The sequence below is a fragment of the Symphodus melops genome (genome assembly GCF_947650265.1).
Source record: "Symphodus melops genome assembly, chromosome: 5".
Classification (NCBI taxonomy): Eukaryota; Metazoa; Chordata; class Actinopteri; order Labriformes; family Labridae; genus Symphodus; species Symphodus melops.
This window is the reverse complement of record NC_136695.1, coordinates 1,405,411-1,421,284: the sequence shown is the minus strand read 5'-3', so window position 1 is coordinate 1,421,284 and position 15,874 is coordinate 1,405,411. Positions and strand designations below refer to the sequence as shown.

Genomic DNA, 15,874 nt, shown 5'->3' with positions numbered 1-15,874 from the left:
GGTGCACACTGACCTTCCTGTTCTCTGCAGCTCCGGCCCCGTCTGATGCTCCGCCTCCTTTATCGTGTCACAGCCGTGGGTGGAGCCATTGGGGGTGGACGCCATCTTCCTCTTCTCCTGCAGAAAGAGGACCAAGACAGAGAAGATCTCAGGACTGAGAGAACACAGACGTGTCAGAGATCTTCTCCTCTGACAGGATGCACATCAGAGATCTTCTCCTCTGACAGGATGCACGTCAGAGATCTTCTCCTCTGACAGGATGCACGTCAGAGATCTTCTCCTCTGACAGGATGCACATCAGAGATCTTCTCCTCTGACAGGATGCACATCAGAGATCTTCTCTCACCTGAGACGGGACACTCTTCGGGGGTTCGATGCGGATCGTGGGGTCCCACTCGCCTGGAGGGAGCACAGTGACCTGATCCAGGAACTCATCGATCCCTGACAGCAGGTCGTTCCGATCCTTCGCCTTGTATGCGACATCGTGGAAAATCTGAGAGAGAGTGAGAGAGGGAAGAAGTCTGTGATCAACGCACCTTTAATTCCAAACCTTTGGAATCGGTCTGATTCTCACCTCGTCGGTCATCAGAGTGGCCATGGAGCGTCCGATCTCGTGGTACTGAGGACCTTTTCCAAACGGGCCGAGCAGCAGGAAGAGAAACCTGAACGCACAGCGAGACACGCCGATGAGTCATCGACAACGTCCAGCGTCACGCCGAGAAGAACGTCTGCACCCTGTGTGTGTGTGTGTGTGTGTGTGTGTGTGTGTGTGTGTGTGTGTGTGTGTGTTTCACCTGGTGGGCACGGGGACCTCCGTGAGGCCGGTCAGCAGCATGGCGGGGGAGAGACGAACGAAGGCGATGATTGGTCGGTTCAGGAAGTCGACTTCACCCACCAGCACGTTGGAGGCCTCGGCACCGTGAGGAATCTTCTTCATGAAGTTCATGTCCACCTGACACACACACACACACACACACACACACACACACACACACACACTTTATAGCTGCACAGGGATGCCTGCAGGGGGCAGCAGAGGGTCATTTCTCAGGAAGTTGACCGATGTTGATGAGGACAGATCAAACACAGCTGATGTCACTGAACGACCACGACGACATGATGTCACTGAACGACCACGACGACATGATGTCACTGAACGACCACGACGACATGCAGCACCGACAACAACCACAGCACAGAGAGAGCTCTCTGATTGGTCGACGGCCGGTGATTGACAGGTGAACAGACTTACAGCGGGCTTTCTGCCGGCCGCCGGCATCAAACAAACACAGTGGCAGTCCTGCTGAAAACAACACAAACACAAACACGCCGTCTGATTGGCTCCCGTCAACGTCACATGACTACAACACATTTCTACTTTCTCTTTGATCTTCCTGTGAGCTGACTCGACATCAGAGGCTGCAGTGAGCAGCTCTCACCAGCAGGGGGCCGCAGGCAAGAATAAAAAGACCTGTAGGGACTTGGGTTGGGGACTGGTGGGGTGCTGGTTCGAGTCCTGCTGCGGATATATGGAAGTTGGTCTGGTGGCTGAAGAGGTGCCAGGGCACTTCCTGAGTACTGCCAAGGTGCCCTTGAGCAAGGCACTGAACCCCTGTTTAACAGCCTCACTCTGTCCATGCGAGTCTCATCCAGAGACACGTTCAAACCTGGAGTCGGATGTGTGTGTGTGTGTGTTTCTGAGGCGTGCTCAGTGCCGCCTGTAGCTCCGCCTCCTTCCTGACTCCTTGATGCTCAGCGTCTGCAGCCCCCCCCCCCACAGTGGTTGTGTCTCCACGCTGCAGACGCTGAGCGGCGCTCACCTTGCTGAAGTCCACCGTGCTGTTCTCTCGGCTGCCTCCGTTCAGACGACTCTCGCTGCTCTTGTTGTTGTCCAGGTTTCCAGGAGCCGAGTGCGGGGACGCCAGCAGACCTGCAGAGACAGGAAGTGAAGTTACAGCGGGAACAGGAGGAGAGAGGGGAGGAGTTAGGGGCGGGGCTACCCGAGCTGCTAACGACCACAGAGACTCAGTGATGCGTCTCGTACGGTCACGTCACATCTGAAGCGTCACGGCGTGAAAGAAACCTTCACCGGGTTGATGTCACGCCGTCTCTCCCCGAGGAGAGAAGAGTCTGAGGGGTTCAGTGACCTGGCACCGGACCGACCTCCAGACTTCAACTAGCAACCTTCCTGTTCCCGACCCAAAGACAACAAACTCATCTGTACGTTACACTCTAATGAAGGAAGCAGCATCGTCAGCACGCCGCTCGGCATCGTCAGCACGCCGCTCTGCCCCGTTAGCCGTCACGCTCTCTGACTCCTTCCTGTTGGCTCGCTCTTTAGACCTTTAAACTCGCCACCTTCAGCACATTCAAACGCTCACGTTACGGATCGGTGATCGTTTAACCATCCTGAGAATAGGAACTCGCCTGCACGATGAGGAGACATCACGCACCGATCCCATGTCGTGTCTGAGCGCACACACACACACACGCGTGTTATCAGAGCACTTCCTGTCTCCATGGTCACATCAGCAGGATGTTAAAACGCCGACTCGTCACTCGCTGTGAGCTGCTCATTAAACCGCTTTGTCCGTTAATATTTGTGTAAACATTCAAACGTGGCCCCTCCTCCTCCAGAAGCCCCGCCCCCCTGCAGGATGCAGCATGTACGATTATAGCTTGTAGCTACACTGCAAGCTAACGCACGCTAACTCAAGCTAACCGCGGGCGTTAGCCGCCTGCGTGTGTGGAAGCAGACGGCGTGCAGGTCGTAGGTCGTGAGCGTGTTTGAGCTGCACCTGAAGGCAGCACCGAGGAGCAGAGGGTCATGTGACCACGTCACGTGTGTGTGTGTGTGTGTGTGTGTGTGTGTGTGTGTGTGTGTGTGTGTGTGTGTGTGTGTGTGTGTGCATGGTGCAGAAGTTAGCGTGCGTGACTCACCGTTGCGTTCCAGCAGATGAGGGTCCGAGTGCTTCTTGCCGATGTCGGCGAAGGAGCGGACCAGCGGGATCCGGTTGCTCAGCTTCTTCTCGTTCTGATGGTGATGGCGCCTCAACATGGCCTCCCTCACCTTCTCTCGCCCGTCCTCCTCCAGCTGACCCGACACCAGCATGCTGTCGATCACCATGTCTGCAGGGACGAGAGGCGGAGCCTGGACTTTAACAGGAGAGCGCCGACAGAAACGGCGAAGTGTGAGCGTGCAAACGGCGAGCGTGTGGACCTGCGATCTCGTCGATGGTGTTGGCTCGCATGTCGAGCAGCACGGTGCCGTTCAGGATGCACGAGCGCAGCTCGAACAGGCTGTGCAGGGACAGCGTGGCCACGTACGGTTTACTCCACCGCTCGCCGCCGTCCTCCACGTCCTCCTCGAACTTCAGCCACCTGAGAGAGAGAGACACACACACACACACACACACACACACACACACACACACACACACACACACACACACACACACACACACACACACACACACACACACACACACACACACACACACACACACACACACACACACACACACACACACACACACACACACACACACACACACACACACACACACACACACACACACACACACACACACACACACACAATTATTTCATAATAAAGATCTCTTTGGTTCGCTCAGCAGGACGAGGAGTTTCAAAATAAAAGCATGGTTTCTTCTTCCTGCTGGGATCAGTTTGAGTCCTGAACAAACAGAGGAGAGAGAAACACAGCGTGGCGTTCGATCCTCAACAAATCAGAGTCAAGGTCATAAAGAGGGCGTGGTCACCTGGCCGTCTCCCTCCACTCCTGGAAGTCTCCGTCTCGGAAGGCGAGCTCGTCCAGCTCGGTGAAGAGGTCGTGGGGGACGTGCTCCTCGTCTCCGTCCTCCGTCCCCAGGATGAACTGGACTCTCTGAGACGGCGTGTCTGCAGGGGACACGACCACACGCTCCGCCGTCACATCACAACCTCTTTGTGTGTGTGTGTGTGTGTGTGTGTGTGTGTGTGTGTGTGTGTGTGTGTGTGTGTGTGTGTGTGTGTGTGTGTGTGTGTGTGTGGCTGTCTTTGAGGTCTCCTGACACGTTAGCAAACTCAACTCTTTAGAATATTTGACATTCTTTTGGTTGGGCGGCGTCATATTTATTTTAGGATTTTTTTTATTTATTTTTTTTACAATTTTTTATTCAAAATGTTATTTAAAAATAAACCTGTTGATTCTGCACTTAAGAGAAAACAAATGTAAATAAAAAAGCTTCTGTGTTTGTTCTCTCTGTGAAAACGAGACTAAAGGTCGTTCTGAGGATGGAGGTGATGGGAGCGCCTCATGTGAGAGGGATTAAGTCCTCGCTCGCTCTCCGGAGAGAACCCACGCCACGCAGACTCCACACGGAGACTCTCCTGTCAGACGGGGATTCAAACCAGCAACCTCCTCGCTGTGAGGGCGCTAACCACTCAGCGCTGCGTTCAGTCCGAACACTGAAGATACACTGCTCTGTCAGACAAACCGTATGTGGGCGACTCTCGTCCGTCCTCCCGGTCCGTGCGGTCCCTCCGTTTCCGGTGATGTCGGTGTCCTCGGTGACGGTGGCGCCTCCGACTCTCTCGACCCAGAGGGACGTGAACGCCCACGTACACGGCTCTGTGACCTGGAGGGAAGCGAAGGCGTAAAGACGATAGTTAGAATCCGGGTTTCTCGACATGTGAAACGCTTCTCGGTGTTTTGATGACAAACTGAATCAAACATCATACGATGGTTTTTCTCTTTGAACAAACGACCTTCGATGAAAATGATGAAGGTCATGTGAACACACTCACTCTCCAGTTCCTCCGTCTCAAAGTTGGTGTGGAGGGTGGAGCTGGTCTTCCCCTGGTCCAGCACGGCCTCCTCATCGTTGCCCTGCAGAACAAACAGAACTCGTTAGAAGGCTTCTGATTGGACAGGAAGCTCGTCCACTCGACCACGTTAACTCTCTCTCTCCTGTTACAACGTTGCAGCTGCCGCTCTCTGGCCCCGCCCACAGTTGATGTAAACAGGAAGTGCTCTGCCAGCTGGAGCAGACGGACAGAACAACAAATAATATGATCTCAGTGTGTACGGTACACGCACACACATACAGGAGGCGATGTTTGTGTGTGTGAAACAGGAAGTGATGCTTCATGCTGGTTGGTTGTTACTCTGCTGACACACACACACACACACACACACACACACACACACACACACACAGGAAGTGGAGATATGAGGCCTTTGCTGATTCCGCTTCATTTCCTTTTTTCGACAGTGGTCAGCGGTCGTGGTGGGAACGCTTCAGAAACAGATTACCCACAATCCACCTCACTCCTTCAGGTTCTGACCCGGGCAGAACTGAACCTGACCCTTCAGCAGGAGCAGGTCGACGCTGAACCCAAACCAGACAGCTGAGCATCTTCTCACTAAGCGCAGACCGCCATGACTCCGCCCCCTCCTCTCACACAGCTCTGCATGTGGTGGACACTGTAGCTTCAGTGTTTAGCCAGCTCTGCATGTGGTGGACACTGTAGCTTCAGTGTTTAGCCAGCTCAGCATGTGGTGGACACTGTAGCTTCAGTGTTTAGCCAGCTCTGCATGTGGTGGACACTGTAGCTTCAGTGTTTAGCCAGCTCTACATGTGGTGGACACTGTAGCTTCAGTGTTTAGCCAGCTCTACATGTGGTGGACACTGTAGCTTCAGTGTTTAGCCAGCTCTGCATGTAGAGACACTGTAGCTTCAGTGTTTAGCCAGCTCTGCATGTGGTGGACACTGTAGCTTCAGTATTTAGCCAGCTCTGCATGTAGAGACACTGTAGCTTCAGTGTTTAGCCAGCTCTGCATGTGGTGGACACTGTAGCTTCAGTGTTTAGCCAGCTCTGCATGTGGTGGACACTGTAGCTTCAGTGTTTAGCCAGCTCCCGCATGTGGTGCACACTGTAGCTTCAGTGTTTAGCCAGCTCTGCATGTGGTGGACACTGTAGCTTCAGTATTTAGCCAGCTCTGCATGTGGTGGACACTGTAGCTTCAGTGTTTAGCCAGCTCTGCATGTGGTGGACACTGTAGCTTCAGTGTTTAGCCAGCTCTGCATGTGGTGCACACTGTAGCTTCAGTGTTTAGCCAGCTCTGCATGTGGTGGACACTGTAGCTTCAGTGTTTAGCCAGCTCTGCATGGGTCTGTAAAGCTCTCTCTCTTGTTCCCCTGACCTTCAGTGTGACACGCCCTGCACTGACTCATGTTCACTTCTCTAAAGTTGCATGTTCTCCCCCCTCACACATTACAGACAACACTTTCTCTGTCTGGGTGAAAAAAGTTTCAGAAGAGTTGTCAACAGAATTATTAAAAATGTGACTGAAGATCTGCAGGTTTGTTAAAGCGTTGGTACTTTTTGATTCCATCGACCATAATAATAATAATCATAATAATAATAATGATAATAATGAAAATAATGATAATGATAATAATGATAATGATAGGTCAGGTCAAAGTTGGTGCGTTGGCCTCATGTCCAAAGGTCAGCCTATCGAAGCAGGCTAACCCGGGTTCTGCTGTTGCAGCGGCTGGGTTCCAATCCAACCTCAGCTCTTTGCTGCGTATCGCACCCCCCCCCCCCCCCCCCACACACACACACACAGACACACACTCTCTCCTCCCACCATTTCCTGTATCTCTTCACCATCACAGTATCATATCAGAAAGTTGCCAACATATCAGTTTGAGTTCCTCCTATAACAACACGAATAAAGAGACTCCAGGGTCTCAGTCATGTGGTGTTCACACTCAGAATGTGTGTGTGTCTCAGTGTGTGTGTCTCAGTGTGTGTGTCTCAGTGTGTGTCTCAGTGTGTGTCTCAGTGTGTGTCTCAGTGTGTGTGTCTCAGTGTGTGTCTCAGTGTGTGTCTCAGTGTGTGTCTCAGTGTGTGTGCGCCTGATGTACAAACAGCAGATACGTACCAGTGACATGGCTCTGGCTACTCTCAGACTGGCAATATCTCCCCAAAAGTCTCCCATGGCTGCTTGTTCCAGAACACGAGTCAAACACGCTCTCGTCTGAAACACTCGGCAGGAGAGAAAACAAAGAGAGCCCTCAGGCTGAGACCTCCTCGCACTCTGAAGATCCAGCAGCTGTGACACGAAGCGAGTGCGAGCAGCAGCGGCGCCTGGACCTGCGAGTCGTCCACATGAGAATGTAAATACAGCTGTAGACACTCGGCAAAGACTTGTGTATTTATAGCAGAGAGAGAGAGAGAGAGAGAGAGAGAGAGAGAGAGAGGGAGAGAGAGAGAGAGAGAGCTGCTTCAGTGAGCCTGAAGTCTGCAAACACAGCAGGAAAACACACACACACACACAAAGGGGGCGGGGCTTCACAGAACAAGTCACAAAGCAGGAAAAAAAAAGAAAAAAAGAAGTGAGACGACCATGAAGTACTTTCACAATGACTCTCCAAACCAACGAGTCCTAAAACATGTCACAAGTCCAAACCATCATGTCTGCCGAGCAAGACCAAGCATCAAGTCAGAGACCAAGTCCCAAGTCCGTCTAAAGAAGTCCCAAGTCAAACCCCATCACGTGAGGCTTTAAGACTATACCAACATGTCAACAGCATCAAGTCAGAAGCCAAGTCCCAAGTCCGTCTAAAGAAGTCCCAAGTCAAACCCCATCACGTGAGGCTTTAAGACTATACCAACATGTCAACAGCATCAAGTCAGAAGCCAAGTCCCAAGTCCGTCCAATCAAGTCCTATTTAAAGTCCCAAGTCAAGACTAGGAGTTCTAAGACAAGACACGACTCAAGACAGTCGACTAAAAAGATGAGCCTTTAAAAAACCAACAAGTCAACAGCTAAAGTTCAAAAGTCCCAAGTCAAGATCAACAGGTCTGCACGTCAAGACCAACATCAGGTTCCAAATAAAAACACTAAAGACGGCCTCACAATCCAAGACCTTCAAGTCTCACGTCAAGTCCCAAGTCATGACCAAGAAGTCTAAGTTTATATACCCAACTCAGACAACAGGTCTACAAGTCCATCTTCAAGACAAGTCAAGTCAAGTCTCAAGTCCAAGTCTAGTCCCAGGTCAAGTCCTTTACGTTTGAAGTCAAGTATCAAGTACAAGTCCAGTCCCAAGTCAAGTCCTTTACGACTGAAGTAAAATCACAAGTCCAAGTCTAGTCCCAGGTCAAGACCTTTACGTCTGAAGTCAAGTCTCAAGTCAAGTCTCAGGTCAAGACCTTTACGTCTGAAGTCAAATATCAAGTCCAAGTCTAGTCCCAAGTCAAGTCCTTTACATCTGAAGTCCAATAGTCCCAGGTCCAGGTCAACAGAAGAGCCTGACACAGGTCTTTCTTTCCTCTCTCACGTTTCTCTACATGTGATATTTTGGTTTTGTGTGTTTTGCATCTGTGAACAATAAAGTGTTCTTGTTTCACAGCAGCAGCAGCAGGACTCTGTAGACCCTGGTCCCTCCCCCTGTGAGCCTCACAGGTAGCGTCAGCCCGGTTTCACTCTGCTCAGGAATTCTAATAAGAAACCAGAACAAGCTTCAACACGAGCACAGAGCGTACATACACGACATCAAACAAGGAGCCAGCTCCACTCAGGCTGACAACAGGAACACGTCAGACACTACTTCCTGTCTCATCAGAACACGTCAGACACTACTTCCTGTCTCATCAGAACACGTCAGACACTGCTTCCTGTCTCATCAGAACACGTCAGACACTGCTTCCTGTCTCATCAGAACACGTCAGACACTACTTCCTGTCTCAACAGGAACACGTCAGACACTACTTCCTGTCTCATCAGAACACGTCAGACACTACTTCCTGTCTCATCAGAACACGTCAGACACTGCTTCCTGTCTCATCAGAACACGTCAGACACTACTTCCTGTCTCAACAGGAACACGTCAGACACTACTTCCTGTCTCATCAGAACACGTCAGACACTACTTCCTGTCTCATCAGAACACGTCAGACACTACTTCCTGTCTCATCAGAACACGTCAGACACTGCTTCCTGTCTCATCAGAACACGTCAGACACTACTTCCTGTCTCATCAGAACACGTCAGAGACCACTTCCCGTCTCATCAGAACACGTCAGACACTACTTCCCGTTTCATCAGAACACGTCAGAGACTACTTCCTGTCTCATCAGAACATGTCAGACACTACTTCCTGTCTCATCAGAACATGTCAGACACTACTTCCTGTCTCATCAGAACATGTCAGACACTACTTCCTGTCTCATCAGAACACGTCAGACACTACTTCCCGTCTCATCAGAACACATCAGACACTACTTCCTATCTCATCAGAACACATCAGACACTACTTCCTGTCTCATCAGAACACGTCAGACACTACTTCCTGTCTCATCAGAACACGTCAGACACTACTTCCTGTCTCATCAGAACATGTCAGACACTACTTCCTGTCTCATCAGAACATGTCAGACACTACTTCCTGTCTCATCAGAACACGTCACAGACTACTTCCTGTCTCATCAGAACACGTCAGACACTACTTCCCGTCTCATCAGAACACGTCAGAGACTACTTCCTGTCTCATCAGAACACGTCAGACACTACTTCCCGTCTCATCAGAACACGTCAGACACTACTTCCCGTCTCATCAGAACACGTCAGAGACTACTTCCTGTCTCATCTTGTCTCCGGCAAGACGCCATTGAAGACAAAGAAGTCAAACGTAAACAATGCAAGTCATTTATTTTCTACTGAAATGTGTGTGAATTATTTAATAATCACAAAATCATTGATCAGATATTGACTGTGATTAGAATAAAGATCCCAGATTTAATAGGCGAGCATATTTATCGTAAATGTTTAATTAACTCTGATATTGATTTGAGGTGATGTCGCCCCGCTCTACATTAAAACTGGCGGGGAATCATGGGAGTGATTCTCTCTGGTATCAGTCCATAAGTCATGGTTCAGTTCAGTCTGATGGACACGAGACAAACCTGGAAGTGAAAGACGGACCTGAAACAACGAACACTTCCAGAGGAAGCAGAGGTGGTTGTCAAGGCAACGATAATGAAGGCACAGCCATCACTTCTTTATCAGCATGCAGGTTTCAGGCTCGTCTTCGAGTGCGTCAGATCTTCACCAACACGCTTCACGTGAGATGAAAGCTGCGGATCATTAACCCTGAGGACAATCACGCCATTCATCAGAGGAGGGAAACAGGAAGCAGTGCATGCTGGGTCCACATCCGCCTGTTTGAAGACGACAGACTCTCCCGTTCATCTACAGACCGAAGACAGCTGACCCCGAGTTTCCACCAGAGACGAGCGCCCGCTCCTCCCAGTGCGGCGAGGAGAGGCGCCAACGGACAGCTGACCACACGACACCAACCTGCAGCGCGGTATCCAACCGGACAAACACAACATGAGGTCATCGCTGTGAACCGTCAGAACGGAGCGCCTCAGTCAGTGAGACGCGGCGGAGACACGGCGCAGTGGAGCCGGTGGTCAGATACACGCCTGATCAGGCAGATGTACGGCGTCGGGACCCGGAGGACGGAGCTGCAGCGTGCGGCCGTCTGCGGCGCCGTCGCATTACCGTCTTCAGTTACTGAGGTTAAGACTGCACGCCGTGGTGGAGTTACAGTGAGAGCGCCCTCTGCTGGAGGCAGATGTCAAACCTTCAGGCGGCGTGTTTTTAACTTGAAAGGCTCCTGACCTGTCGAACGTGAACTTTTCTCCCCGGGTTCGAATGGATGATCAAACTTAGAATAAATAAAGTGTGTGTGTGTGTGTGTGTGTGTGTGTGTGTGTGTGTGTGTGTGTGTGTGTGTGTGTGTGTGTGTGTGTGTGTGTGTGTGTGTGACCCTCCTCTGGCAGAATAAAGAGCGTACAGTGTGTTTAATGTGGATCAGATGTAGCAGGAGAGCACGCCGCTCCTTCCTTTATGGAAAAACACGCCAACAGCCAAGACAGAAAGAATCTCATAAAAAGCAGACCCACTGTGTTAGAGCTGCTGAAAGGCATTCTGGGTAATGTAGGAAATCACTTTCTATCAGTGTTTGAGCTCATATTCACACACACACACACACACACACACACACAAACACACACACAGGCGTGTGGAACCTGTGTGAGCGTCCACACAGGAGGAGGGACAGTTCTCTGGACTGTTTAAAGTTTAGACTGCAGTACCCACTTTAAACACTAGGTGCTCCTTAGAGTGGAGACATGGAGCTGCGTGCGTCCTGCTCTGACCTGGACGTGACATCAAACTGTCCTCCGTGCTTCTCCTCTTTATCTCACCTGCACACATTTGCATTTCTCTGTTTTTACACACACACACACACACACACACACACACACACACACAGGTATCTAAATGTGCCACCTGTACACACACACCTGACCAGGAAGTGTTCAGTTCAACAGGCCGCAGGTATGAATGACATCATCACTGTGAATGTGTGCGCTTGTCGGCCTTGATAGCACGGTTTGACCTCGGCCGTGCAAATATCTACATTTAATAGACGCGTTTACTACACGGGTTTCTATACGGAGCGCTAAATATCTGATTAGGCTACATGCTAATACTGCCAAAGAATATGTTTGCTGAATACCGGTACTGAAAAACTTAAACCTGATCCTGTTTACGTTTCTACAGCCACCCGTGTCCTGTTTGGTAGACGCCGTGTCAGCCAGATGACGATAGCCGCTGTGTAAATAGCGTCATATGATAGCAGCTAACAGCTAACCGCTAACTAATAAATTCAACAAAGGAGAAAAACGCTACACAAACAAAACCAACGAAGAAGACATCCAGCAGGTCATCTCCTCTGTCACTGTCATGTGACTCTTTATTACAAGAACTCAATCAAGCTTTGTTTCAGAGAAGGCTGTGTGCGGCGAGGACAAATACACACGGAAACAATCAATGCTTTAAACACGCCCACCACCTAACACAGGAAGTGACCATTCTGTCAACCAATCAGTAGCGGGCCAACAAAGGGGTTAGACAACATGAACCAGGTGAGTGACAGTCAGATGATGAAGGTGTGTGTCAGACAGGCTGAACAGTAACTCAACATTATGAAGCTTTGGAAAACTAACATGTGTAACACTGCATCTTATTGAACAGAATGCACCAGTTAGACTAAACCAGTGTGTTAGGGAGCACGTGACCTCCGCTCCGCCACGCCGCGAGTGACACTGGAAAACATTTGCACCCCCTGTTTTCCCATTTCTGCCTAAATCACTGGCGAGGGGTCAACCAAAGGTCACACTGAGGGGAGGGGAGAATCCCACTGTGACATCACAAGGAGCGCACATTTGAAACAGAGCGTTCCTGTCAGACTCGCAGACAGGACGGAGTCGTGTCACATGATGTGGGTCAGCTGACTGAAGTTACATAAACAAACCTTCACAAACACTTGTGATAGGTCCCCTTTAATGTGTGTGTGTGTGTGTGTGTGTGTGTGTGACTAACCTGTCCCTTTAATGTGTGTGTGTGTGTGTGTGTGTGTGTGTGTGATTAACCCGTCCCTTTAATGTGTGTGTGTGTGTGACTAACCTGTCCCTTTAATGTGTGTGTGTGTGTGTGTGTGTGTGTGTGTGTGTGTGTGTGTGACTAACCCGTCCCTTTAATGTGTGTGTGTGTGTGTGTGTGTGTGTGTGTGTGTGTGTGTGTGTGTGTGTGTGACTAACCTGTCCCTTTAATGTGTGTGTGTGTGTGTGTGTGTGTGACTAACCCGTCCTGGAGAGAAGCTGCTGATAGATCAGAAGAGAAACACGCTAACATCCTGGAGTCTTCCTCCCCGGGTCTCCCTGCGGACCAGGTCTACCTGCAGACCGGGTCTACCTGCAGACCGGGTCTACCTGCAGACAGGGTCTCCCTGCAGACAGGGTCTCCCTGCAGACCGGGTCTCCCTGCAGACCGGGTCTCCCTGCAGACCGGGTCTCCCTGCAGACCGGGTCTCCCTGCAGACCGGGACTCCGCCCTGAAGCACTCTAACGGCCCACCTGAGGACGAGTCTGCTGACGTCAACCCGAGTCACTCGGGACGACTCGCCGACACCGACCTGAACGCCCCGTCACTGAGACTGGAGTTTAACGCTTCAGTCTCCATGTTTGCTTCTGTCCCTGCAGAGGCCGCCTGTCAATCAAACTCTGAAGGGGGCGGGGTCAAACACACATCACATAGAGACCAATAAAATGTATTTCATCTCTTCATGCTCGCACGACAAGATATCAAATAAATGACCCGTCACTCTACGGGACGTTACTGAGGTCAGCGTGCTGGGCAGAGGAACGCCACCTCACGTGACCTCACGTGACCTCACGCCACCTCACGTGACCTCACGCCACCTCACGTGACCTCACGCCACCTCACGTGACCTCACGTGACCTCACGCCACCTCACGTGACCTCACATGACCTCACGCCACCTCACGTAGACGACAGGTACATTTGTGATTTTCATTCTTTGCAGAGAAGGAAAACAATGAGTGTGGTCTTCAGTGAGAGCGAGCAGGGTGACAGCTCCCTGCAGCGGCCATCTTTGACCTCACGCTGCCGCCCCGGATCAAAGGATCCAATAAATGTTGTTTCATCGTTGAGCTGAAACCTTCAGAGAGTCGACACTTCCGCCTCCGTCGACGGCCAAACAATAACCTGCAGCGTGTGAGCCGCTCAGACGCTCTGCTGCACGGCTTCACACGCTCTCATTGTTCACAGCCGAGCGCGAGTGAAAAGCTTCACCTCCGTTTCCATGGAGCGCCTACAGACAGGAAGCCACACACACACACACACACACACACACACACACACAGTTTAACATGTCAAAGCTGCTCTAAATCTCTTCTTCTGTTGCAGTTTCATTAAACTCAGCTGTTTCCAAGGCGACCAGTCGGCTGCAGGTTCAATCAGCTTCACCTATAAGAGGTGTGTGTGTTCCACATACTGTACCAAGAGGATCAGCTGCACACACACACACACACACACACACACACACACACACACACACACCTTTAAAGACGGACGGTGAATAAAGTCAGAGACACGTGTGGATTCAAACCCGCACACACTGACCACTGCACACCGGCACCCCCATAGACTTCACCTACTTAAAAAAAAAACACAACACCCTGATGAGTCCCCGTCTCCATGGCAACAGCAGCATTACACCTGAACCTGATGATAAAGTCCGTCAGCATCATTTCATCAGGACACTCCGGACTGGACCTAATGGAGCTGCAGCCAATCAGGGCTGCACAATGCTGCCATTCAAAGATGATGATGATGATGATGATGCACTTCCTCCCGTCACAACACACACTCATCAGCACGTGCTCACACCGGAGATGGGCTGCCCATCTCTGGGGCACTTCAAAGAGGTGACATTAAAGAGCAGATCAGCTGAAACACAAGTCTTTAAAACACTTCAGTAGAGACACAAGTCAGACTGCCAAACCGGCACCGAACTCCATTAGATAAATCACACATTTACATGACATGTACTCCCAGGCACACTTGTGCTCCGTTTACAACAACTTAGATCACTTCTTGTGTTCAACTATAGGTTGATCTCGAGTTCGGCATAGTTTAATCCATATTCAAGTCAAAATAAGACTCGTGATTTAACTTTGACAAGTGGTCAAACAAATAAACGCCAGCGTCCCGGAGCGCGTGTTTCAGCGGAGGAGAGCGGCGGGACGGGAGGCAAAACCAACCAATAAAGCTGAAAAACACTAATAAAAACAACTTCTGAATAGATGTAATTAACGCCGAATACTGATTTAATAACCGTTATGTCTGATTCTGCTTTTTATTTTATTACAGGGGCACTACAGATGGGGCAAAAGTAAGAAGAACACAAATTAACACGTTTTCTAAATGGAGTACGCTCGCGTTGTTTCTTCACTTCCTGGCACGCGCGTGGTCCCATCAGAACAAAATCACTGGGTTTCCAGATGAGTTTAAAAAGTGATCCGTTCCCAAACAGAGACTTGAACCCACACGGTACACACACACCATCTGAACCCAGAGTCTCCGGTTCCCCCGGTCTGTGTCCCGCGGAGCAGCCGCTAGCCTCCGCCGGCTAACAGCTACACTGGAGATGGAAGTGATAACTTACAGATGTGAGGAGGGGTCTCATCTGCTCGCTGTTCTCTTCCTCCATCTTCCCAAAGCGTCGTGAGAACTCCTCTTCCTCCTTCTCTCCTCGGGGAGGTGATGATTCACCCGAGTTAGCAAAGCGCCGGCTTCCCTTTCTTCTCTCAACTTCCCCCCACTTCTTTCAACTCCACTGGAATATATTAACTCCAGCTGCAGAGCCCGCCTCCTTTTCTGATTGACAGCTCAGTCGTCCTTTGGAGTGCTTGGGAGTTTTTCACTCCACCAATCACCGCGTCGGTAGGACTAATGGGCGGGGCTTTGTCGGTAACCATCGATCCAGGCACCAAGGTGGTTGTCACATTTTTTTTCAGACATAATTATTTAAAAATTAAAACCATAATAACTGGTTTTATTCCCCGATTCTATTTGTCTTTATTCTACGGAAGAGGATGAGGGCCAAACATGATAAATAAAGTATGAAGAGAAGGTTTTTTCCGCAAAAGTAAAAATGTCAGACATAAAAGTCTAAATTTTTTTTTTTTTAAAAGGTTTTTTTATTTTTATTTTTTTACTTTTTCCCGATCTTTTGTCTTTTTCCCCCCAATTTATTCTATAAATGATATATTTTTTAACTTTATTCTTGACACAAACAAGGCAGAATTTTAGGAATTAAAGTCGAATTTACCAAAATTCAATTTTCTGCTTTTTTCTCCTGACTTTTTCTCTGAAAGTGCATTTTAAGAGAGTCAAGTTGGTTTTGGATGAAGCTTTGAGTTAA

At 50.0% G+C, this 15,874-nt stretch overlaps 1 protein-coding gene across 2 annotated transcripts in view; it reads right to left on the bottom strand.

The window, feature by feature from the left end:
• The window catches only part of LOC306823876 (sodium bicarbonate cotransporter 3-like), a 38,291-nt gene extending 22,980 nt beyond the window's left edge, over positions 1 to 15,311 (bottom strand). The window contains exons 1-12 of one of the 2 annotated variants that reach the window (XM_079343766.1): positions 15,116 to 15,311; positions 6,956 to 7,014; positions 4,810 to 4,891; positions 4,500 to 4,640; positions 3,783 to 3,921; positions 3,221 to 3,381; positions 2,941 to 3,129; positions 1,821 to 1,930; positions 795 to 952; positions 575 to 662; positions 347 to 493; positions 14 to 117 (exon numbers count right to left, since the gene is read on the bottom strand). In XM_079343766.1, coding sequence (XP_079199892.1) covers positions 14 to 117; positions 347 to 493; positions 575 to 662; positions 795 to 952; positions 1,821 to 1,930; positions 2,941 to 3,129; positions 3,221 to 3,381; positions 3,783 to 3,921; positions 4,500 to 4,640; positions 4,810 to 4,891; positions 6,956 to 7,012 — 1,376 coding nt within the window. In that variant the 5' untranslated portion in view covers positions 7,013 to 7,014; positions 15,116 to 15,311. The remainder of the gene's footprint in view (positions 1 to 13; positions 118 to 346; positions 494 to 574; positions 663 to 794; positions 953 to 1,820; positions 1,931 to 2,940; positions 3,130 to 3,220; positions 3,382 to 3,782; positions 3,922 to 4,499; positions 4,641 to 4,809; positions 4,892 to 6,955; positions 7,015 to 15,115) is intronic. The other variant, XM_079343767.1, reaches the window with a different exon arrangement.
• Between the last annotated feature and the right edge of the window lie 563 nt (positions 15,312 to 15,874).